At 37.4% G+C, this 26,754-nt stretch overlaps 1 protein-coding gene across 2 annotated transcripts in view; it reads left to right on the top strand.

Annotated features, from left to right (window-relative positions):
* The window catches only part of CA13 (carbonic anhydrase 13), a 34,529-nt gene extending 14,175 nt beyond the window's left edge, over positions 1–20,354 (top strand). The window contains exons 4-8 of one of the 2 annotated variants that reach the window (XM_079148454.1): positions 1,281–1,376; positions 2,617–2,679; positions 3,180–3,335; positions 7,367–7,438; positions 17,815–17,895. In XM_079148454.1, coding sequence (XP_079004580.1) covers positions 1,281–1,376; positions 2,617–2,679; positions 3,180–3,335; positions 7,367–7,393 — 342 coding nt within the window. In that variant the 3' untranslated portion in view covers positions 7,394–7,438; positions 17,815–17,895. Of the gene's footprint in view, positions 1–1,280; positions 1,377–2,616; positions 2,680–3,179; positions 3,336–7,366; positions 7,439–17,814 lie in introns of both variants that reach the window. The other variant, XM_079148453.1, reaches the window with a different exon arrangement.
* Positions 20,355–26,754: the final 6,400 nt, after the last annotated feature.

The raw sequence follows: 26,754 nt of genomic DNA on the forward strand, positions 1-26,754 counted from the left end.
TTTGGCTTCTCTCATAGTTTGTCCCTCTCTTACCCAGGATTGATGACTCTCCAAAATTGGTTTTCTACTTTATTGTTATTCTGCAGTCTCTCACACTTGCTTGTGTATTTGACTTCCTTGGGAGAACACTTAGGTATTCTTTGGGTTTTGCATAAGGTCACATACATGAGAGTAGAGTTGTGAAATAGTTGAAGCCTTTTCTAGAATTCCAGGTCCCTTGAACTCCTCTTCCTGTTCTTCTTCCCCTTCCTCCCACCATCCGGTTACACTAGCTGCCTTTCATTTTCATCCTCAGATACCTCTGGTTCCTAGACTCAAAGCCTCTTTTTCACTATTAAAATTGCTTTTATCAAAAGATCTGAATATATTTATCTAAAGTAATAAATACATAAAAAATAGGCAAGTGAGGGAATGAATATGTCAATTAGTTTGATTTAGTTATTACATATTATATACCTACATTGAAACATTACATCATTTCCTATAAATGTATATAGTTATCATTTGTCCATTAAAAATAACCTAGTAGTAAACTTCTTAAAGTAGTTTCTTAAGGACAAAGCCATCAAAAGTGTAAAAATATAGTAACAAACATCTGACTGGTCATTTTCAGGAGCAACTGCATTGTCCTTGGTAACAGGAATGTCCCTGAAAACCTGCTGTGTAGGAAGTTGACTCCTCCACCCAGCTGTGGAGCCCAGGTTTCCTTGATGGACCTGTTGTCAGCTGGGATCTGATCTAAGGCAGCTTCACTGCAGTTCTATCAATGGAAGACACAGTGGCTCCCCAAGTCACCAGGGAGCAATGGTTGGAATTTGCTAGAGCTAGAAAGACTGGACAGGATGCTCAGGGCATTGTAAATAGCAACTCAGCTGAGAGTGGTGGTACTCATCTGTAGTTGCAGCTACTCAGGAGGCTGAGGCAGGGCGATCACAAGTTTGGGCAACTTAGTGAGACCTTGTCTCAAAGTAAAATAAAAAGGAATGAGGATGTAGCTTAGTGATACAGCACTTGCCTAGTAGGTGTGGGACCCTGGGTTCAACCCCTAGTATTGGTAAAAAAAAAATTGTATACCACAAACTAGCTAAGTGATCATATCCTTCACTGTTGTCCTCGAGTTTTTGGATAAGTCAAAAAGAGAATTACGTCCAAGGTTTTTGTGAAGAATATATACGTATGAATGCTAAGCTCCAGAACACCTATATTAATCTTTATTTGCATTTACATTTTTCAGGATGTATTAAAAAACATCTGAACTGTGTTGTGTACCTTCCTTTCAGCTCCATGTTGTCCATTGGAATTCAGACAAATACCCCAGCTTTGTTGAAGCAGCTCATGAGCCAGATGGACTAGCTGTCCTGGGAGTATTTTTACAGGTAAGAATCCAATGATTTCATTTTTAAAAATTAGCATGTTGGATAAAGAGCTTCAGTCATTGAGTGTACATTCAGCTGTTTTTTTTTTTTCATAGTAGACTAGTTCTAAGTTTAGTATTTTCCTTTTGAAGTGAATGCTAAGAAGTTAAATATTAATGTAGGAGCATTGTCTTGTGATTCTTCTGATTGTCCATTATATAATTTTCCTGTGAGTAGCAACAGCAGTATTAAGGATAGCAGCAAAAATAACAACTGAGACCCTTCAAAGAAGACCTTTATTCTAGGCTCTTCCTGATTCCTGATTTCAGTATTTAGATATGTAGGACAGAAAAAAGTTCAAGCCCATGATTTTTGAAGCACTTTTTGGACACAATGGCATGTTGTCTTTAACTAACTGAACAACTTTTTAAAAAGTTTTGTTGTATTTCTCTTTGTCCAACCTTCCCATGTGGACAGGCGAATACTGTTGTCCTCACACTTGGGGTGGTGTGGGCCTCTCAACTCCACTGTAACTACTGTCTTGCAGGCTGAGCAATTTTGCCATGCCACATTCTCTGAGTGATGTTGTAACTCATGGATCTGGGACTGGGGGCTGGATGTGGGGCAGAGGCAGGGAGTGCCACAGGTAGCATCAGGTTCTTAATTTTTGGCCACCAAGAATGAGTAGGGCAGCAGGATCCAGGTGGGGAAGAGAGCACACTTTAATTCTGAAGGATTTAAAACCTTCAGGTGGAGTCAGAACATCCCTAATAATGAAAATATTTATATTTGTGTATTTCTGATGCCTTTGCTCATGAAGGCATGTCCCCTTGCTTTGGGACCTCAAGTCATTTTAGGCTAGATGTGGGAAATGTTTTTGTCTATACTTTGAAATGGCAGCCAATTTGGATCAAGGGTCCGAATGTCACATCTCAATTAATAGTGCAGGTGTTTTAAGAGTTTCCTAAGTAAGGTTTCTCTCAAGTTAACCTATATGACAAACATTCATTAGGAAAAAAAAAAAAAAAAAAAAAAAAGTGGAGTTGTTGCTACCAGTTTTGGAACCAAACTGAAAAGTTCAGTACAGGAATCCTGTAATATAATATTCTTCTGGCATGATAAGGCTGTCAGAAGAGAACCTTTATTCTAGAACAATCAATGTATCTTCTGTGTACATTTTTAGAAATTAATTTAAAAACAGTAATTGAAATGACTTGATTTGCTACTGTAACCATTTTTTTTTTAAATTTCACATTTTTAGATTGGTGAACACAATTCCCAACTGCAAAAGATTACTGACATTTTGGATTCCATTAAAGAAAAGGTGAAATGAATTACTCTGTATTAATGACTGACATCTTTCTCCTGTCTTTAATTCTTTTATCTTGCTTAAAATACTTAAACCTTAGACATAGTATATACTGCCTGCTTTGAAGCAACCCTTCTTGACTAAAAATGCAGAAATAACTTAGTATCACTGATCTTTTAAAAATAAGAAAGGTCTTACATTATCTAAGGTAATCACTGATAAATCTTATACAAAGTTACTTTCTAGAATTGTAGTTTTACAAAATAGGTCTTGATTTGTAAAATATTTTAAAGATCATTTATATAAAAACAAATCTTATTCTTCTGAAATAAATCTGTATGATGTGCTGTTTTAGATGAAGCAGATTTTTTTTTAAGATGCTAAAGGTAGATTCTGAATAACTCCATAGTATTTCATTGGATGTATTTGTGGTGTGTGTGCGTGTGTGTGTGTGTGTGTGTGTGTGTGTAAAGCTCTTCCATTGTAATTTGTGGGAATTCTCTTCATTCATCCAGGGCAAACAAACTCGATTCACAAATTTTGACCCATTATCTCTGCTTCCACCCTCCTGGGACTACTGGACATACCCTGGTTCTCTGACTGTTCCACCTCTTCTTGAGAGCGTCACGTGGATTGTTTTAAAACAGCCTATAAATATTAGCTCTCAACAGGTATGTAGCTTCTTTCACATCGATGCTGATTCACTCAGAGGAAATTGGCCTGCTGCATCCATGTTTTAAAACCCTGTCCATCATTTCTGCCACATCATTAAGCCTGTGTTTTCCCTTTATTAATCAGATGGGAGGTTGGATTAGATGAGATTTGTGTCCCTTTTTTATTTGATCGTCTACGATTCAATGATCTCTTTCCCATCTCTTAGAAATGTAAGGCACATAAAGAAGCCCATGAGAGTGAAGCACTGTTTTGAATTCTAGCTTTGCTTTTGTTTTCTTTTGTTTGCTTTGAGACATGGACAGGCTGGGATACAAACAGGAAAATCAGGGGAGAGGCTGTATAGAATGCGACAGTCTTTCTGATCTCAGTCCCTACACTGCTTCTTCCACAGATTTCAGGGTGAAAACTGAGAAGTGTGCTTAGAAATGTGTGCCCGCTAAGTTTAAGAAGTGGTCTTATGGACCACTTAAGAATTCAAGAGGGACTACTGTAACTCAGTGGTATGGTGCTTACCTAGCAAGTGTGAGGCCCTGGATTCAATCCTCAGAACTACAAAAAAAAAAAAAAAAAGGTGGTTTTTATTTTTTGTTAACAAAACTTTGGTAGGGCTTCTAAGCATTTGGTAAGAGGCTGTGGGCTGGCTGACTATACCCTTCCTGTGAAGACGTTTACTCACTCATTTTTCTTTAATTAATTAAATATTTGCAATCCTGGGAATCAAACCCCGGACCTTGGGCATGCTAGGCAAGCACGTGACAGCTGAGTTATGACCCAGCCCTTCATCTTTCTGTTAAATGCTTACTGGACACCCACATAAGGCCAAGCATTCTTCCAGACTTAGGATGCCATGAGTACCCAGAAATCACTGGAGCTTTAATGGTGTGACTAATGTGTGTTCTGGGATGCTGACTCCTTCGTGGGTTTTTATTTTTGTTGTCATTGTTTAATTAGGTTCTACAGTATCTTAGTAGAACATAGTTTATTATATTTTTGCAGCTAATTAAATACTCCTTCCTGTTCCTGGCTTGCTCCCCTACCTAGCTGTTTATTCCAACACGCACCCCTGTCGTACTAGGACTGGTTCACCTTCACCCGGATCTTTGTAGGCAACATTTCCCTTTGGGAACACATCTAACTTCCTGTTGGATGTTCTTCCTCATTGACCTCATCTTTAAGATTATAGACAAATAATACCTTGGTGTATACATGTTAAAACATTTTATAGAAGACTGGATAGAATCCAGACTTTGATTGACATGAAAATTTCTGTGAAATTTTTCATCATTCTGTCATGAGAAAAATGACCTACTGCTGATTTAGTGGCCTTATTAAAGGAGTTTATTTCTCTCCCCTTGAAATGTTAAACTGCTTACTTTTAGATTCTTTTATTAAATTTCGATGTTTAATAATAAGTGTTAATTATAACACGAAGGTATTTAAAACCAGGGGCTCGTAATTTCCTTCATATTTTAAGACTATCTCTATTTCCTTAAAAACACTTGGAAAGAGACTGAGGTTGTGGCTCAGTGGTAGAGCACTTGCCTAGCATAGGTTTGATTCTCAGCACCACATACAAATAAGTAAAAAATAAAGGTCCATTGATAATGAAATATTTTTTTAAAAACTTGGAAAGTACCTTTTTGTTGATTCTTATTTTTATTTTTTCAATACACTAGTGATTTAGAAGAGAATATATCAAAATACATAATTCCTTAAAAAGAATACAATTAAACTTATTCAAAACAACTCCCTGCAAATTTAGAAATTATAACCACCTGGCTATGGATTCATGACTGTCTTATTTGAGGCTCATTAAATTAATATTATTGATGTGGTTTTTTATGTAGGAGAGTATATTAAAAAATAGCTTCATATTAGAGCTCTGGTGTAATTGTTAATTCATTTTGAAACATTAACTGTAGCAGGAGAATTTTCATATATTTTGATTTTTTTTCCTCTTTTTTTTATTGTAAACAAATGGGATACATGTTGTTTCTCTGTACATGAAGTAAAGGCATACCGTTTGTGTAATCATAAATTTACATACGGTAATGTTGTTTGATTCATTCTGTTATTTTTTCCCTCCACCCCACCCCTCCCACCCCTCTTTTCCCTCTATACAGTCCTTCCTTCCTCCATTCCTGCCCCCCTCCCACCCCCCATTATGTGTCATCATCCACTTATCGGTGAGATCATTCATCCTTTGGTTTTTTGAGATTGGCTTATCTTATCTCACTTAGCATGATATTCTCCAATTTCATCCATTTGCCTGCAAATGCCATAATTTTATCATTCTTTATGGCTGAGTAATATTCCATTATATATATATATATATATATATACACACACACACCACAGTTTCTTTGTCCATTCATCAATTGAAGGGCATCTAGGTTGGTTCCACAATCTGGCTATTGTGAATTGAGCAGATATGAACATTGATGTGGCTGTATCTCTGTAGTATGATGATTTTAAGTCTTTTGGGTATAGGCTGAGGAGTGGGATAGCTGGGTCAAATGGTGGTTCCATTCCAAGCTTTGTAAGGAATCTTCATACTGATTTCTAGAGTGGCTGCACTAATTTGCAACCCCACCAGCAATGTATGAGTGTACCTTTTCCCCACATCCTCTCCAACAACTATTGTTGCTTGTGTTCTTGATAATCGCCATTCTAATTGGGGTGAGATGGAATCTTAGGGTAGTTTTGATTTGCATTTCTCTTATTACTAGAGATGTTGAACATTTTTCTATGTTTGTTGATTGCTTGTAGATCTTCTTCTGTGAAGTGTCTGTTCATATCCTTAGCCCATTTGTTGATTGGGTTATTTGCATTCTTGGTGTAGAGTTTTTGAGTTCTTTATATATTCTGTAAATTAGTGCTTTATCTGAAGTATGAGTGGCAAAGATTTTCTCCGACTCTGTAGGCTCTCTCTTCACATTTGTAATATTTAAGTTGTGTATGTCCTCCTGGTTCAGCTTAGGTAATTCATATGTCTCTAAAAACTTGTTGATGTCTTTGAGGTTTTCTGTTTTTTTTGGAGTATAGATTTTCAAAATAGTTTCTAATTATGTTTTGTATTTCATTCATGTCTGTAGTGATATTTCCTTGTTCATTCCGAATTTTAGTAATTTGAGTTTTCTCTTTCTCTTTGTTAGTGTGGCTAAGGGTTTATCAATTTTGTTTATTTTTTTAAAGAACCAACTATTTATTTTGTTAATTTTTTCGATTGTTTCTTTTGTTTCAATTTCATTGATATCAGCTCTGATTTTAACTATTTCCTGTCTTCTACTACTTTTGGTGTTGGTCTGCTTTTCTTTTCCTAGACCTTTGAGCTGTAGTGCTAAGTCGTTTATTTGTTGATTTTTACTTCTTTTGTTGAATGCGCTCCATAAAATAAATCTTCCTCTGAGTACTGCTTTCGTAGTGTTCCAGAGATTTTGATATGATGTGTCTTTGTTCTCGTTTACGTCTAAGAATTTTTTTATTTCCCTCTGATGTCTTCTGTTATCCATTCATCATATAATAGTGTATTATTTAATCTCCAAGTATTGGAGAAGTTCTGTTTTTTATTCTGTCATTTATTTCTAATTTCAATCCATTATGATCTGATAGAATACAAGGTAGTATCTCTATCTTCTTTTATTTGCTAACAGTAGCTTTGTGGCATAAAATATGGTCTATTTTAGAGAAGAATCCATGTGCTGCCGAGAAGAAAGTGTATTCGCTCTTTGTTGAATGGTATATTCTATATATGTCCATTAAGTCTAAATTGTTGATTGTGTTATTGAGATCTATGGTTTCTTTATTCAATTTTTGTTTGGAGGATCTATCCAATGGTGAGAGAGGTGTGTTAAAATCGCCTAGTATTATTGTGTTGTGGCCTATTTGATTTGTGGAATTGAGAAGGATTTGTTTGACGTACATGGATGAGCCAATGTTCGGGGCATAGATATTTATGATTGTTATGTCTTGCTGATTTATGCTTCCCTTAAGCAGTATGTAATTCCTTCTTTTCCCTTCTGACTAGTTTTGGCTTGAAGTCCACATTATCTGAAATGAGGATGGATACTCCAGCTTTTTTGCTGTGTCCGTGTGCCTGGTATTTTTTTTTCCCATCCTTTCACCTTTAGTCTGTGGGTATCTCTTTCTGTGAGATGAGTCTCTTGCAGGCAGCATATTGTTGGATTTTTCTTTTTAACCCAGTCTGCCAGTCTATGTCTTTTGATTGATGAGTTCAGGCCATTAACATTCAGGGTTATTATTGTGATATGATTTGTATTTCCAGTCATTTGACTCATTTTTGTTTTTTGACATGATTTGGTTTCACCTTTATTTGGCTATTCCTTTAGGCTAGTTCCTCCCGTTGCTGATTTGCATCATTGTTTTTCATCTCTTCCTCATGGAATATTTTGCTGAGAATGTTCTGTAATGCCAGCTTTCTTTTTGTAAATTCTTTTAGCTCTTGTTTATCATGGAAGGATTTTATTTCATCATCAAATCTGAAAGTAACTTTTGCTGGGTATAAGATTCTTGGTTAGCATCCATTTTCTTTCAGGGCTTGGTAAATGTTGTTCCAGGCCCTTCTAGCTTTTAGGGTCTGGATTGAAAAATGCTGATATTCTTATTGGTTTCCCCCTGAATGTAATTTGATTCTTTTCTCTTGCGGCCTTTAAAATTCTGTCTTTATTTTGTATGTTAGATATTTTCATAATAATGCGCCTTGGTGTGGGTCTGTTGTAATTTTGTATATTTGGAGTCCTATGAGCCTCTTATACCTGGTTTTCCATTTCATTCTTCAGATTTGGGAAATTTTCTGATATTATTTCATTGAATAGATTGTTCATTCCTTTGGTTTGTTTCTCTAAGCCTTCCTCAATCCCAATAATTCTTAAATTTGGCCTTTTCATGATATCCCATAATTCTTGTAGATTCTGTTCATGATTTCTTACCATATTTTCTGTTTGGTCAACCTTGTTTTCAAGATTAAATATTTTGTCTTCAATATCTGAGGTTCTGTCTTCCAGGTGTTCTATCCTATTGGTTATGCTTTCTATGGAGTTTTTAACTTGGTTTATTGTTTCCTTCATTTCAAGGATTTCTGTTTGTTTTTTTTTTTCAGTATCTCTAACTCTTTATTGAAATGATCTCTTGCTTCCCGTATTAGCTCTTTTAACTATTGATTGGTGTGATCATTTAATGCCTGCATTTGCTCTTTCATCTCATCCTTTAATGCCTGCATTTGCTCTTTCATCTCCTCGTTTGCTTCCCTGATCATTTTAATTATGTACATTCTGAACTCGCTTTCTGATATTTCTTGGGCTGTGCCGTCATTGGGTTTTATTGATATAATATCTAGGTTTGTTTGGGACATTTTCTTCCCTTGTTTTCTCATATTGGTCAGATATCAGTGAGACTCTGAGATATTGCAGATTTCCTCTATTGGCTTATAGTGTCCCTGTAGATTTCCAGTATATCACCTCCCAGCCTTCAGTAGCCTGAAGTCTTGGAGCAACTTGATAATGCAGTGCTTCTGAAGAAAGCTGCTCCTAGTCCACTACTGGGTCCAGGGCTGGGGGCTGGTTCTGCATGGAAATCCTCTCATTGGGCAGTCCCGCTCCTAGAAGCTGGCTGTGGATCGTGCCTGCTGCTGGAGGGAGCCAGGTTGCTTGGGAAAGCCTCTAGCTGTCCTGCCCTGGTCCCAGAAGCCACCTGCGGGCCAGGGCCGCCACTGGGTCCGGGGCTTGGGGTTGGCTCTGTGCGGAAAACCTCTCACTGGGCGGGCCTGCTCCGAGGAGGAGGCTGTAGATTGCGCCTGCCTGTGGAGGGAGCAGGGCTGCTTGGGGAAGTCTCTCGCTGCCCTGCCCTGCTCCGAGAAGCTGCCCCTGTCCGGGCCTGCCACCCCAGCAGAGCTTCACCTGGTGGGAGAGACTCACCCCGCCGTTCTATGTTGGTCCCAGTCTCTCAATGCCTCCCCTTCTTGAATCCTGAGTTCTGGAGTGATGGGAGATGCAGTGCCTCTCTAGTCCGCCATCTTGAATCCTCATAGATCTTGATTTTTAACGAGAATGATAATTCAAATTGTTATATGATGTAATATTATGATGGTTTTAAGAGTTAAAGAATGGATCAGAAGATATTTAAAACATCCAGTTCCATTCTAAATATGAGAAAAACATCAAACAAAGACCAACTGAGGAAAATTCTACAAGTATTTAATTAGGACACCTCAAAACTGTCAAGGTCATCAAAAGCAAGCTGAGTCTGAGAAACAACCAAGAGATGCCTAAAAAGAGGGGGTGACTGAATGTAATGTTTCCTGCATGGGATTCTGAAAGAGAAAGTAGATTAAAACACAAACACCTGAATAAGGGAAGGAAATTAGATAACATATATTTAATATTGCTCATTAATTATGGAGAAAGTACCACACTAATATAAAATGTGAATACTAGGGGAAATTCAGTGTGGGGTACATGGGAAATATTTTTAATAGCTTGCGCTAATTTATATAAACATAAAATTGTCCTAAAATAAAAAGTTTATTTTAAAAATGGAAAACATGCAGTTTGGGAAAATTATTTAGTTTCTTAGCTCTTTTGTGTAAGTTAAGTTGAAAAATCTTGTATCACTGAGTTATCACTTTCCAAAAGGTAATTTTTAATCTTGATTTCAGCAGTTCTTTCTTTTTAAAGTCACTGAGAAATATTGCTTTTATTCATTTTCCAATTCCATCATACAATATCACTAGCTGTGAAGAATAAATCCTCTTAAGTTGACACTAAATTTTTTTCGAGGGTTTTCTATTGCTATTTCTTACCAAGTCACTGTTTGACCTAAAGGGAAAATTAGATGCTTTTTTATTTTCTGTTTCTTGATTCAAATCCATTTTTATCCCTCAGAGTCACCAAGTGAGTACTAAACTCTTGATTTAACTGCCATGCCAGTGAACAGATATATTGTTTTCCGACACTTTTAATAATATATCTGTCATTTCCTTTTGAAAACTGACATTTCTTGCTGAGTTTCTTTGAGTTCACCTAAATCATCTGAATTGATATACTCAGCTGCTCAAATTCAGTGCGCAAAATACTCCTTTAAAAAAATCCTTTTTAAAATTATGACATTATTCGTACATTAAAGAACTCACAAATTTTAAGTGTGTGGTCTGATTTCGGTGATTGTATGCAACCTTGCAACAATCACTTAGACCAAGAGAGAATAGATCTCTTGGCCCTTCCTTTCATAGCCCCAAGCAACCACTGGATTGCTGTCACTAGAATTTTATATTTTTTAGAATTTTATTTAAATGAATCATATAGTAAATAAATGTTTGTGTTTGATTTCTTTTACTTAGCATAATGTTTTTAGGTTTCACCTGTTTCTTTTATTTTTATTGCTGATTTATTTTCTATGGTATGGTTATACCACATTAAAAAATCTCTTCAGCAAATGATGGAAATTTGGGTTGTTTCTAGTTTATAGGTGTTATATATTAGTAATAGTGGTCCATATTTGGATATTAAGAGCAATTCACATACACACTTGTGTGGACACATTTTCTATGGCTTGGTTCAGTACCTAGGACTGGAGTCACTAAGTCACGTGTGTTTGATTTTATAAGGTACTTACATCTTACTTCCGAAGTGGTGTGCCACCTTGCATTCCCATCCGCAATTTATAAGATTTCTAGTTGCTCCATATCTCTTCGAGCATTTGGTATTGTCAGTTTTTCTAAGTGAGCTATTCTAGCTGGTATATGTGATTTTTAATTTTCACTTGCCTGATGTCTAGTGATTGACTTTTAAAATTTTTTATTGTAAACAAATGGGATACATGTTGTTTCTGTTTGTAGATGGAGTAACAGCATACCATTTGCGTAGTCATACATTTACATAGGATAATGATGTTTGATTCATTCTGTTATTTTTTCCCTCCACCCCACCCCTCCCACCCCTCTTTTCCCTCTCTACAGTCCCTCCTTCCTCCATTCTTGCCCCCCTCCCACCCCCCATTATGTGTCATCATCCACTTATCAGTGAGATCATTCGCCTTTTGGATTTTTGAGATTGGCTTATTTCACTTAGCATGATGTTCTCCAATTTCATCCATTTGCCTGCAAATGCCATAATTTTATTATTCTTTATAGCTGAGTAATACTCCATTGTATGTATGTATGTGTGTATGTATATATATATATATATATATATATATATATATATATATATATATACCACAGTTTCTTTGTCCATTCATCAATTGAAGGACATCTAGGTTGGTTCCACAGTCTGGCTATTGTGAATTGAGCAGCTATGAACATTGATGTGGCTGTATCTCTGTAGTATGCTGATTTTAAGTCTTTTGGGTATAGGCTGAGGAGTGGGATAGCTGGGTCAAATGGTGGGTCCATTCCAAGTTTTCTAAGGAATCTCCACACTGCTTTCCAGAGTGGCTGCACTAATTTGCAACCCCACCAGCAACGTATGAGTGTACCTTTCTCCCCACATCCTCTCCAACACCTATTGTTGCTTGTATTCTTGATAATCGCCATTCTGATTGGGGTGAGATGGAATCTTAGTGTAGTTTTGATTTGCATTTCTTTTATTACTAAATATGGTGAACATCTTTTCATATGTTTGTTGATTGCTTGTAGATCTTCTTCTGTGAAGTGTCTGTTCATATCCTTAGCCCATTTGTTGATTGGGTTATTTGTATTCTTCGTGTAAAGTTTTTTGAGTTCTAACATTTTTTTTTTTATATGACGTTGCACGTGTTTTTTTTTTTTTTGTGAAGTATCTGTTCAGATTCCTTGCATATTTTTAAATTGGGTTGTTCGTCTTCTCGCTAGAATTGCAAGAGTTTTTTGTATAGTTTGGATAAAAATTCTTTCTCAAATGCATGTTTTTAATTGGTGGATTATAATGATATATTATAGTGGGATTCATTATGCTATGTTCATACATGCACATAGCAAAATGTGATCAACCTTATTCCCCAGTACCTTCCTTTTCCTTCCCTCTTCTTTCTACCTGATCCACTGTCTCCACTCCACTGATGTCCCTTGTATTATTATTATTATTTTGTTTAGTTCCTTATAATTATATATATAAATTGGATTCACTGTGGTACATTCATACTCAAATGCATGTTTTGCCCAAGTTTTCTCCCAGTATATGGCTGCTTTTTGTTTTTGTTAACGATGTCTTTTGAAGAGCAAAAGTTCTTAATCTTGATGATGTACATTTTATCAGCTTATCTTTTAAAGTTTGTACTATTTAAGACTCTTTATCTAAGAATAAGCTACAACTTTTTCCTATGACTTTAAGTAATAGTTTTAGCTCTTACAGTTTTCTGTGGTTGTTTTGGGTTCATTTTGGTGTATGATGTCCCCATTCATTCTCTTCTTTCTTTCTGATATTCTAATTACATTGCATTAGACCTTTTAATATCATCTAGCAGGTCCCTGAGGATCTATTTTTCAACTAAACTTATAAAAATCTCTACTTTTCATCATAAATATTTTTCTATTGATGTCTATTTATTTGCTCTTTTCTTTGTCATGTCAATTTGACTTTTAAGTCCATCCAACTGTATCTTTTAGTTCTAAAATTTCTATTTGGTCAGGCATGTACCTGTAGTCTCAGCACTTGGGAAACTGAGTGGGAGGATCACCCTGAGCCCACAAACCTGAGACTAGGCTACATAGTGAGACACTGTTTCAAAAATAAAATTTCAACTTGGTTTTCCATTATTGTTTTTATTTTCTTGCTAAATTTTTTTATTACTCTGCTGAGATTTTTCATGCATTAAAAAGATGCTTTCACTTGACATATCCATCCAGTAGTTATAATTACCACTTTCAAATTCTTATGAATTCCAACATTGGGTTAATCTTGGGTTGGATTCTGTTGCTTTTTCTTTCATTAAGAATGTTTTCGGGCTGGGGAGATAGCTGGGCTGGTAGAGTGCTTGCCTTGCAAGCACAAAGCCCTGAGTTCGATCCGCAGTACCGCAAAAAAAAAAAAAAAAAAAAAAATGTTTTCCATTTTATTGATTCTTCATATGCTAAGTAATTTTTTGCTGTATTCTAGATGATATGAACATTAAGTTGTGAACATTCTGGATTCTGTTCTTTTTCTCTGATGAGTATTGCTTCTTTTGTTTCAGCAGACAGTTTTTTTGGCTGAACTAGAAGTACAGATTTTTTTCTTTCATCATAGCTGTGGTCTCAGTTCAACTGGTCTGTTTGGAATCTGTTTAGCGTATGCATGGTTCCTGGGTCAGTCAGAGATGTGGGTAAAGATTCGAGAATCCTCTCTGGCTCTCTCCTTGCAATCCTCCCTACTGTGGTTGTGTGTGCCTGGCAGACTGCATTCAGCTCCAGAATGCAGCTCCAGGCTAAAAACTGGAGAAACCAGAACTTACCAGAGCTTTGTACGAGGAGACTATGTGCAAGATCTCAGTCTGAATAGCTAGAAGCAAAACTCAAATGTGCTTTTTTAATAGTAAAATTTTTTTTACAACTAATGATAATTAATGATCTAGGAATGTTTTTCCTTTACTTTTGTATTACTATATTACTTAGGAGATGAGAAAATAATTCAGTCACTTTGACATTAATTTTAAGTTTATGTATAAAACAGTATATCATTAGCTTGAAATTAAAGTTCTAAATTGTGGTGGACTGTACAAGTGAATCATAAAATTGTTCACTTGTTGCCAGTTCTTTGCAAGGAATGGTACAAGAGATACAAAGATGGATAAGAAGAGGTTCTTGGACTGTGGTTGTAGCTCAGTGGTAGAGTGCTTGCCTAGTATATGTGAGGCACTGGGTTTGATCCTTGGCACCACATATAAGTAAATAAATTAAAGGTATTGTGTCAATCTACAACTAAAAATGTTTTAAAAAGTGACCCTTGTCCCAGGGAACTTGTACTCAAATAGAGGGCATAAAATAAGTTACACAAAAACCATAACACAATGGGCTATGCTTGGTGCCATAAGACCACCATTACAGAAAGTAATGGAAGTTCAGATTAGAGACTATTTTCTAATGGAGAAATTGGGAAAGATTTCTTGGAAAAGTGATATCGAGATGTTTAAGAGATTAAAAGATGGATACTGGGTGCAGGTAGTAAAGGAAAGGAGGGAATTTCAAGAATGAACATCAAAAATAAGACCAGGAAAGAGAAAAGCAGAAAATATGTTGGCAGTTTTGTACCTGTGGTGTGCAAAGCTTAGTGTATCCAAGGTCCACTTAGGGAAGCTTAGCAAAATGTGGAACTTGGGCCTTATTAGGAATTCTGGTTTGGAGGTCTGGGGTAAGATCTAGGAATCTGAAGTTTTAATAATTACCCCCAAATCTTTTTATTCAGATGTCTGGGATCACCCTTCACAAACTGGCTTAGAGTGGCATCTGCATGTGAAAGAGATAGGTAGATCTAGAAAGGTTGGTTGAAAGTGGGTGGTCCGAGGCTCAGAAACCATGCTGATAGTGCCTATTAAAATGCTAGGAATGTCACATGCTTTAGAGATGTATTTTGATATGTTTATACTAAACTAATATGATGTTTGGAGTTTGCTTCAAAGGAATCTAGTTTGGGCAGGATAGGGCATGGAGAGAATGGGTGGGAGCATGGGTGGAAAAATTGGGTGTGTATTGATAGTGGAAGCTGGATGATACATTTGTGGCAGTTTGCTATTTTTTCTGCCTTTGTGTATGTTTGTTTCCACAGTACAAAGTAAATAAGAAGATATTAGGGGGAAATGGGAAAAATAGATAAAATCGAAATAAGCTTCTGTGGTCATTTCATGGCTTATTTGCCAGATGACTTATTGAAATGCTCTCAAGCTCCTTTTCTATAAAGCAGGATGGTAGTATATTATTGATAGGGTTGTTTTGGAGATTTAATTGGTTAATGTGATGCAAAGCAGTGCCTGGATCACCACGTTCCATAGGAGAGCGTTTTTTCATTGTTACTCCACTTTGGCAGGCAACAGTGTTCTGTTTCACATGACTGAGCACATAGCATTATTTACAGAACCTTTGAAAAAGAGTATTTCATCTTACTGGGGTTGCTATATAAGAAAACTGGGATTTCAGTTTTAGAGCCAAGTAAACCAACAAAACAGGTCACACCTACCTCAGCCTCAAGGCAGAATTGGCGACACTCCTTGCCAGGAACGCGTAGATGCTGAGTTAGCCTTGGTGACAGAAGGGCAGGTTCTCTGCCTGAACAAGCCTGTGGCTACATGAGAGGATGACACTGGTAGGGGCCAGTCAATGGAGGACACAGGACCCAAAAGAAGCGAATCCGAGTAGGGGTTAGCAGGTACAGATCCTATCTGGCTAATCAAGTGATTGGGAGAGTCATACAGGGAAAGGATTTGATGAGACAGCAGGACAGGTTTGGGCTCTCCTGTCAAATGAACAGGCTGGTCAGAGAAAGATCTAAAGTAAGATTCAGCTCTGAACTAATGAGGCTAAAGTGGTGCAGAGGTAGGGAGCCAGAGGAGTTGAATGTCATGTGTGTTTAAATAGAGCCAAGGTCTTCAGAGGAATCAGTGGTATCACTGGGAGGCAGGCTGTGCTCTGTGTGGCCCCTAGGCCAGCACTCTGATGTGGGACTCTGTATGCTTACACAGCTGCCTGGAATAGCCCCTCCACATGAACCTGATTCTCATGATCTGCAGAAGCCTGGGTGTCTTCCCAGGGATGAGATCTCATTGACTTCTCCTACTTGACCTCATCAGACATTCTCTTAAGTTCCATCTAGTTTTAGGTACAATGATCTAGCCTAATGAAATTATGAGTAATAGTAATATGAGTAATAGAAATTATGAGTAATAATAAGCTGTAGCTATGCGTTTCATCCTTCCCATATCTGGGCTCTTTAAGGACACCACAGAATATCATTTGTGAAAACACAGGAGTTTTGTGCATATGATGGATGATCCTATGCTCCATAGAGCATGGTTATAAACTAGTACCATTTATTATGGAGAGACCTTTCCCTCTGCCTCCCATCTGGTTGATACTGCGGTGCACTTGTTTGTTTGGTATTTGCACAATCACACAGGGCTGGGGACTCGAACCTGGGTCTCCAGCATGAGAGTCAGGCACTCTACGAGAGGAGCTATATGGCCAGCACTGCCATCTGGTTGATACTGTATGTGAAATATACAGGTAAATGAAGATGATGGAAACCCAATTGATGTGTCTTAATTCAAATTTTCTTGACTCTGAGATTAGATAACTAAGAAGTTTAGAGAATGGAGGCTGTCATTCCTAATAGTTTACCAAGTCGTCCTCATCAAAACTATTTTAGTCAGCTTTTTTACTGTTGTGACCAACAGACCTGACAGGAACAATTTCAGAGGAGGAAAAGTTTATTTTGGGGCTCACAGTTTCAGAGGTCTTAGTTCATAGATAGCAGGCCCTATTCCTCAAGGCTCAAGGTGAGGCAGAACATCATGGTGGAAGAGTGTGGTGGAGGGAAGCAGCTCACATGGTGATCAGGAAATGGAAAGAGAGAGAGAGAGAGAGAGAGAGAAAGATAGGGAGAGACAGAGAACTCTCCTCACTATGACAAAATATACACCCCAAAGGCAACCCCCAATGATCCACCTCCTCCAACCACACCCTACTTGCCTATAGTTACCACTCAGTTAATCCTGATTAGGGGATTAATTCCCTGATTGGGTTAAGGTACTCATGACCCAATCAGTTCCTCTCTAAATCTTCTTTCATTGTCTTACCCATGAGCTTTTGCGGGACACTTCAAATCTAAGCCATAACAAAAACATAACAACAATAACAACAACAATAAAACAAATGCCAAAAACAAGTTTTTGCAGTACAATTTTGGTGAACATTTTTGAGAAGCTAGAATCAATCAATTTATCCAATCTTCATTTTACTACTATAGGCCTGTGTTAAATTTTAATAAATAATATTAAACCACCCCAAAATTGTTAGAATTCTACAAAATGTACTTACTACAGAGCAACAAACTTACAATAGAGCTTTGTATTGGTTACAATTAGACATGTAAGTTTATTGATTTGCAAAAAATACCTAGGATATCTATTAGTTGGAAAAAGAAGGTTCCAAAACAGCTTTATAATTGAGCCCATTTTTGTAATAAAACACACATCACACTTGTGTGCATGTGAGAATACGTAGAAAAATACTCTGATTTCTAGATGCATACTCTTTAAACCACATTTTAAATGTCATTTCCTCTTATTACTTTGATCTTGAAATAAAGAATTATTGTATACTTAATTTCAGAACACAGATATTTGCAGGGAAGAGAATTTGATGGAAAAATTCTTTATGACATTTATGTCATAACTTAGCAAACTCTCTTTGGTTCCTGGTGGAGGAAAGGTTACGTTGCTTGAATTCACTATGCATTTTGTTGGCATTGGCGTGACTTTTCATGCTGAAATTAATGCTTCTCTTTTCTTGAACAGCTGGCCAAATTCCGCAGCCTCCTGTGTACAGCAGAGGGTGAAGCAGCAGCATTTTTGCTGAGCAATCACCGTCCACCCCAGCCTCTGAAGGGCCGAAAAGTGAGAGCCTCTTTCTGTTAGCAGTGGTCTCCAGTGTGACTGCCGAGAGACAGCAAGCAAAACTAAACACAAAAATCCCCACTAACGGTTCTTTCTAGAATTTTAATCTAGGAGTACCATTTTATGATCAGCATCAACACCATGAAGAAAGCTAGATCTCTCTAATTAAACTGACTTGGCTCATCTACTTCAGTTTTGCATGGAGGAACCAAACAATAAACTCGGTCTGATGTTAATAAAACCCCTGAGGTACATGTGCTTCAGTCTTTCAAAAACATGGCTGGCCTCACAAAGCTCAGAATGTACTGAAGATCCTACCTTGCCATAGACTGACTCACTTCCTCAAGTTTCTCTGTGAAGTTTAATGGCAAACTTAAATCATTTCCAGAATGATAGGATTGTGAAACATTTTTCTAAACAAGTGATTCTGTTTAATGTTTTAATATAGTTTATTCATCAAAGTAGATATTCACTTTTAAAGTGAGTATTTGCCATGACTGTGTTGCTGATTCTCATGTGATACTTTTAATAAAGTGCAAGATATGAGAGTTATGGGGGTAGAATGTATCTACTCAAGGTGTCCACTTCACAGAGCAAAGACAGCCATATGGTTTTGGTGAGGGATTCCCAAGGCTATAAATAGTGATTTATACTTTAATCAATCATACACATATCATATTCTTTTGGTAATGTTAATAATGAAGTAGCTAGTAATTGACAGGATGCAGTATCTGCCAGTTTATGGCATTACTGTGATTTGAAATAAACAGATCACACAGTAACCCTGAGCATGACGAACAGTTTTCCTGCTTTTGCCCTGTTTTGACAATAGAGCAGGAAACAATCCTTTGTGGGTCATTTTTAGGTCAATTAGTGAAAAAATGATTTGTGTCTCATATAAATACACCATTGGTCCATAAACCCTTCAACCCATTTCCATGGCAAATCCCATTTCCCCATTTCTACCTACTCATTAGTCTATTAAGTAATTTTGTAAGATGGCATTTGATGTTAATTTTAACCTTTTATCTCATGTTTATTTTGGTTGCTTTTGTTGTGGAAAGATGAGGGCAGTGTTCCCTTTGCCCTTTCTGTTATGGAGTGACACCAAGCATTAACTTAATAGCCACATTTAAGACTTGAACACGTGCCATAGTTCTGTCTTCTCAGAGAAGTTTGCCTGAGTGTCTTTGATTTGATGATTTGTTTCAGAACTCTTCCTCTGAATGTAGATTTTATTAATTGAAATTATTGTTATATCCTCCTTAATATAATAAGTGAGTATCAGTAAATTGTGTCCCATGTCGTCTCCTGGTGCAAAAGAGGAGCTTCTGAAGATTAAAGTTGGCACCTTGGTCGCTGTTTCCTATCACTGTCTCTATCATGAGGCTTTGTGAATTGATATGCAGTAAATATTTAACGAATTGTTTAAAATTTTTTTGCTATCTTTGTGATTATCTCTCTGCTTGAGATGAAATCCACTATAAATTAAAGTAAAATATGTTATCTCTCAAAAATTGTTTCTGAAAGGAGTATTTATTAAACCTGATTTGTATAACTAGAAGTTCAAATGGTTTAAAAAGTACCCATGTTGGATGGGAAGACATTTCTTTAGTTTGGAAAGACATGTTGTGAAGCATCCTAGTGAGGAAAAGAAGGCTGCTTTCTTAGAGAATGTAAGTTGCAGTATCTGGATGGGGTTTAGGATAGGGATTGTGATTACTGTGTGTGAGAATTACCACTTCATAATTTACTGTTTCTGCTGCAGTATTACATCAGTTCTATGCCACAGGTTGCCCCTTAGTAGCCTAAAAAAGTCTGCACAGTTCCGATCTCCTTGAAGGTTGTCTGCTTATTTTTACATCTTATAGAGGCAAGAGGTTTAAATGTGTTTTAAAATTACTATATTGTTTCCTTTACAAAAATTCGAGTTTTAAATGGTAGTATAGATCTCTGGTGTTTGTTAAGCATTTTGTATTATAATACAAATTGGATTTAACTACAATAAAAACATGAAAAAACTGTCAATTGTATCAGACCTGTGTATTTGCAATATATGGAATCAGATTACAGTTTTGCACAGAAACATTGCAAACACAGTGCCAGAAAAAAACATTTCCCCCCTCAACTGTTTTAAGGTAAGTTGTGTCCTGATTCCTCACCATCCCTCACACTGTCGTGCGTATTTGTTTCCTCTGAACAGGAACAAAGGCACTGTCTTACATATCCACAATAAAGCTAAAACGGACATGAGATTAACATTGTTCTATTATTGCCCATGCAATCCACTGGAGAATAATTTGTTCATTTAGTTGTCATGTTTCCTTCAGTCAGGAGCCTGTTGTGCAGTCTTTCCTTGGTTTTCTTGATTTTGATAGTTTTGAAGATTATGTACCAGTATTTTATAGAATTTCCTTTAATTTTCTTAGATTAGATTCAGATTTTGTATTGGGGGCAGGAACATCTAAGAGATGCTGTGTTCTGATTGCATCCTGTCAGGTAGTCAATTTTAATTTGTCCTATGATGGAGTATATTCACTTTTGTCACTTGGTTATGAATGTGTCTGCTAGTCTTCGTCATGTTAAAGTGATTATCCCTTGTAGTTATCAAATATTTTTGTCTGAAAGGGATTCTTTCAGTACTGTAAATATCCAGTTTCTCATTAAACCTCCTATATATTCATTTATTTTCATCATGGATGTAGAGATTCCTATTTTATTTAATGAGCAATAATTTGTTACTACCATTATTGTTATGTATTTTTATTTATTTATTTTTTTTGTGGCCAGCTAGAGCATCTTCAAGCTGGCTTCTCTGGCCATCTGAGTTCCCATTTTTTACTTTCTGACTGTTACATGACATTCCTGGCTCATCTTACATTTTTCCTTTACAGGCTCTAGAATCAATCATTTCTTCAAGGAGCTCTGGCTTCTTTTAGTAGAAAATAGTATTGAAAAAACCATGATCTGGTCAGTAGGTGAGTTCAATGCTATTGGAGTGTTGCTACTTCAAGACCCGCTCAGAGAACAGATGTCAAGAATGTGCACACATACACGTACACACATACACACACACCATGTGTATTTATAAACATCTGTATGTTTTAAATCTCTCTCTCTCTTTTTTTTTTTTTTTTTTTTTTGCGGTGCTGGGGATTGAACCCAGGGCCTTGTGCTTGCAAGGCAAGCACACTACAAGCTGAGTTATATCCCCAGAGTTTTTTTTTTTTTTTTTTTTTTTTTTTTTTTTTTTGTTCCAGGGATTTGAACCGCATGCTAGGCGAGAGTTCTCCAAAATGAGCTCTTTCTTCAGCTCCTGTATGTTTTAAAAACTGATTTCATACTTGTATTTACAATTTCAATCTAACACTATAGGATTCCTTCTATATTTGTATTTCCTTTTTCCAGAAGTGAAAAACTTGACTTCTGTTGTCCTTAATATACTAATTTGGCCCATTCTCGTGCACATGGTCAATATTCCACCACCATCTATGGTCTCTCCTACCCTCCACAGAAATTCCCTTCTCACTCAGCTTGGGTTCTGATGTCCTTTACTGGGCTGCCTTGTCCCTGAGGCCTTACAGTGCTCACTTGCTTGACTCCATCTAATGGATTATGGGTCAAATGATTTAGGAACAGAAGGGAAGGGAAGATAAAGGAAGAGAAAAAAACAAGATTATATTATGAAATATTGCTGAGCTGTTCCTTCTCTTCCTAACAGAAGGCTACTGAAAAGGTAGTTTTATTTATACATATTTTATTTTAAGTGGTAATGAAATGGAACATTTATAAACGGATTTTGGGTCTTTCAAGAAGGGCTGCAGGAAAGGTACACCAAGAAATCATAGTCTCATTTATGAGACTGGGGAGGCATCCTGGCCTGCAGATAACTACCTCAACTTTCTTTTGTTGTGAAATTTGCCAAAGAAGTTCGAATTCTTTACACTATGGTATCAGCACCTATCAAAGTGCAAACTCCACTCAGAAGATGATTTTTAAAATTGACAGCAGTCATTATACTTCAGCTGAATTTTGTATGACAGATTTTGATGGGAATTAACACTGTGAAAGAAGGAATTAACATAAATACAAGTCAACTCTCTCAGTGTTTGGATAAGCAAGATGAACTTAAACCATTTACGATATTGCCTAAATTCTTACCTGTACCCTAACACCTTGCAACATGACCAAAGCATAGGAAATCTTCAACATTGGTGAACAGGAATACTCCTTTTTTTTTTTTGGCTTTTGCAGTGCTGGAGATTGAACCCAGAATCTCATGTATACTTGGCAAGTGTTCTACTCCTGAGCTCTTTATTGTGTTGAATTGACTGGACATTTCTCTAAACATCTACCTGTTCCTTCCTGGAGAGGAATTACAATAGCTAAGGACTCCCTCACCCCCATCCCAACCCCTTCATGGACTGAGAAAAGTCTTCCCACCAGAAGATTCTCAACACTTCCTTGCTTCCTCATGCCCATCAGAATAAGTCACCAAATGGAAGGAAGTGGGTCCATTGAACTTCCTATTTCCAGTGAATTTGTTTTCAGTACAAGGTCCTAATACAAGGTCCTCTGGGTGAAAAGGGAGTCAGGTTACCTTAGCTGTGCTCAAGGGTGAAAGTTGTAGAAATTCTGTGAGGGTTTGTGTCTCAATGAGATCAGATGAACCGTAACTCAGTCCTAAGCTCCTCATGGAGGGCATGACTTAGAAAAACATGTCACACAAAGGTTTGCTATTTTAACAAGGACTTCTGGAAATAGGCATCCATGGTCAGGCTGGTACTGGAAGGAGCTGGAGGTACAGGGAGCCTCTCTGAGGGTCCCAGACACAAACATAATGAAATGCTATTGTCATTAAAAAAATGTATATGTCACTATCAGTTTCCTACAGGAAAACAGAAACCACTCAGTTTTTCAAAGAGAGGGTGTAAATGCTTAGAATTAATTACGGAAGTGAGGGAAGATGCTGAAAAACAGAGGACAGGGAGACAAGCAAGTTTAGGAAAAGTAGGAATGTTCTCCCTTCCTTAGGGGAAAGCAGTGTTCCTGGAACCCAGGAACCAGGGCCACACAGTCGAAGCTGAAAGGAAAGTGGGCCTGGCTAGCAGGGTCTTGTTATTTTTTGGAGAGGACCCACTAATACTTGAGACCTTGACTGAGGCAGACAGACAGGGAGGAACACTTTAGGTTCTCTGTCCATTCCATCCTCCAAACTCCTACTGGTGGCACCCAGTGTTGGAGCCTAACCAGAAGCCAGATCACATGGAGACATGCGAGGTCATCCCTTTGCTATACAGAAAAAAATCAGTGGATAAGTACAGGAGTGGATCTGAAGGCAAATGGACTTAGCACCTGCCAAGGCACTGGGCTGGAACCTCAATTAGGGAGGTCAGGCACATGGTTATGAGGCTAGACCAGAAATTTTCAGAGATGGAAGGCCATTCCCTTCTACTCAGGAAATTTAATTTGACCATCATTTATTGAACATCTTACATGCTATAAAGATGATTAACAGGTGATTCTTGCTCTTAAATGACTCAAATCTTCCAAAGCAAATATAAATACAAAGTTCATGAACACAAGGTATTAAGTATCTTACTTTGAGGTCCCATGAGAACATTAATTCATAACTATAGAGTACCATGAGAACATTAATTCTGGATGAATAAGTTTTGGAGAAATTGACATCAAGATTTTCAAATGTGATATATTTGGAACTTGAGTTCTTTTGTTCTCTATATGATTTTGCGCCTGGGTAGGGAACTATGTAAGTATTCTTTTGTTTGAGAATGATAGAAACTCCATTTCAAAATAGCTAAGGAAAATAATGGGATTTGCTGTTTCACACAATTGAAAAAATCACAGATAAAGTTGGCTTTCATAATGGTAAAGTTGACTTTCATCATGGTAAAGTTGACTTTCATCATGGTCAAACCAAGAGCTAAGATTAGACCTCAGTTTTTTACTTCTTTGCTGCCTCCACCTCTGTGGGCTCCATTAGCAAGTCAGACTTTCTTTTTCTGTTTGCAGGATGGGTGTTTGCACCTCTGTACCTATGCCACCTCTATAAGCCACACCTGTGCTACCAGCTGAGCTTCTATGTCCAAAGACCTTAATACAAGTCTGACTTGAATTCTCATTGGTCTAGACTAAGTCACTTGCCCTTCCTTAACCAAGCCATCATGGCCAGTGGAAGAATGCTGGCTCAGGAGAGCAGGTGGAGTCAGCCTCTTTCAAAACTAACTGAACTAAGAGTAGAGGAGGGTGGCTATAGTGAAGTAGCTCAGTGGATCGGACACACAGTTCAGTTGCTGTTCCATGTCAGGCTCAGGTGTAGACACTGGATTCTGATGCTTGTGGTCTGTCTCTTGGTGGCCTCTCTCAAGTTCCAAGGAGGTAGAAATGTCTTCTTTAGATTTCATCCTTACCTTTCTTAACTGTCATTGAACTTGTCCAGCACCAGGATGGATGGAGTATACCTTCTCTTCCCAGCACCTGGTTCTCACAGGCGACCCAGGAAGAACTTGTTGAAAGCACTAATGGATGAGGACGTGGATGAAGGACTCTGATTACAAGTCAAACTGGCGCAGCTTGCAATTCATTCTTTCTCAATGAAATAGCAAGTGCCCAGAGATCATTCGCCAACAACTCAAACAATTTGTTCCCTAAAGAAATGCTGGTCTGCTGGGTGTGGTGGCACACACCTGTAATCCCAGCAGCTCAAAGCCATACTCAGCAAAAGTGAGGTGCTAAGCAACTCAGTGAGACCCTGTTTCTAAATAAAATACAAAATAGGAATCTGGGCGGGGGTCTTTTTCTACTGAGCCCGCCATTTCTGACATTCTGCTCTAGGCTTTACTCTCATACTTCGGATTCCCATGTTGCTCTGCTGTGTAGGTGCTGAAGATCCCTAGGAGCAGGCCTAGGAATTTAAGAAATGGTTATTCTAACAGGAAAAATAAATAAGGAAAATCTCTCCTCCCGATGGCTGCAGAATGGATTTCCTCCAAATCATTTGGATATCTTCTGGGAACTTCTCTGCAAGAGTGAGCTTCAGATTTGTTCATTCAAGAAAAAAGGGCGTCTCCCTAAGTTGCTTAGGACCTTTCTAAGGTGCTGAAACTGGCTTTGAAGTTGTGATCTTCCTGCTTCAGCCTCCCAAGCCACTTGGATTTACAGGCATGCACCACCATGTCTGGCAGGACTGACTTACCACTGTAAAGGCATTCTCTGCAAAGGGATCTTCAAGGAAGCCTAAAGAAATGGATGGAAAGGGACTCCTCCATTGCATATCCATATACCTAAAATAAGAAAAAGACCCAAACAGAGGTTTTGGGTACAACTGACAGTGGGGAACTCAAAGTTGATGGCATTGTGATAATGATAATGGAGAAAGATCAGGCTCAAAAATATGCTTGCTCCAATCCCTGGAATACCACATGGGAGAAAAAGGGTTAAGAAATAGTAACTTAAATGTAAAAAAACAAAATAAAACTAATGGATACGTGTACAGCAAGCCCTGTGGATGAAATGGGAGAAGGCAATATCAATTCTGTAAGCTTTTTTTTTGTCTTGGGCTGGCCCAGTGAGCTACATGGTCACTTTTAGACCTTCGGATTAAAATCCATGAAATTCATGTGCCAACATGGGAAAACCTTCGTTCACTTATTTTGATTTCAACAGTGATTTTAAAAGAGTTTAAAGTACCAAACTAACTTGAATGAAGGAAAATTTGAGAAATATGGACATCAGATAGAGTGGTAGGATCTGTAGGAATCTGCCTCCTCTGCATCCCCTTTTACTAACGGATTGTGGCTTGTTTTACACATTGAGATTTTAGGCCTTTTCAACTTACTAAGACAGACCTTCACTGAGGCAAATTTCATAACATTTTGATTAAGTTTGAATAATTAATTTAAACTATTTATATTTTTAACTAAATGGTTTTTCAAATACAAATAAAATGAATATTACAAAACAAAACAAAACAAAAATACAAAATAGGCCTTGGGATGTGGCTCAATGGTTGAGTGCCTCTGAATTTAATCCCTGGTACCAAAAAAAAAAACAAAAAAAACAAAAACAAAAACAAAAAAAAAGGAAAAGAAATGCTAGTCTAACAATTTTGAAGTTACTCTAAGATAAATGGAGGTGGAATTTTGTAGATTTGTACATGACAAAATGCATACACCCTCTCCCCAGGATGGTCTCCAAACAAATGTCACCTGTCCTTGCTTTGACCAATGTCCACCAATCTCTCCTCTGAGGGAAACTTTTTCTACTGCCATCACCTGGACAATCGGGAAATTTCCACAGCCCTGGAGCAGCTGATCTCTGAGTAGCCAGCCAAAGAGATCCCAGTGACACTTTTGGGGGGGGATCGGTGAAGTTGGCACTACTTCCTAATAGTACCAAGATGTTATTTGCCTTTTCACTGTTTTGATATTTGCACTTCTGCTACAAAAGTGGCCATAGTTTCAACTACTGTTTCTTTGTACAAATCAAGGCTGTGGCAGTAAATGACAGTACCAGTCATAATTTTCATCACCATCAAGCAATCACAATTTTAACACGCCAGAGTCCAAGAATGTCCTTGTTCTGAAATAAATATTATTAATTTTATTAAATCTTAACCACTGAGTACACATTATTTTAATGTTTGACCAGACAAAATGGAACATCTCCATGAAGAACTTCCCAAATGAGTTGCAAATTGAATATGCTACTGTCTTCACGGAGCACCATTTTTGACAGAGCAGCTGACAAACTCTGGAGATTTAGACATGGGTAACAGGCAAATGTTTTCTTGAAAAGGAACAGAGTTAAATTCTTAATCAA

Source organism: Sciurus vulgaris (genome assembly GCF_902686455.1).
Source record: "Sciurus vulgaris genome assembly, chromosome: 1".
Lineage (NCBI taxonomy): Eukaryota > Metazoa > Chordata > Mammalia > Rodentia > Sciuridae > Sciurus > Sciurus vulgaris.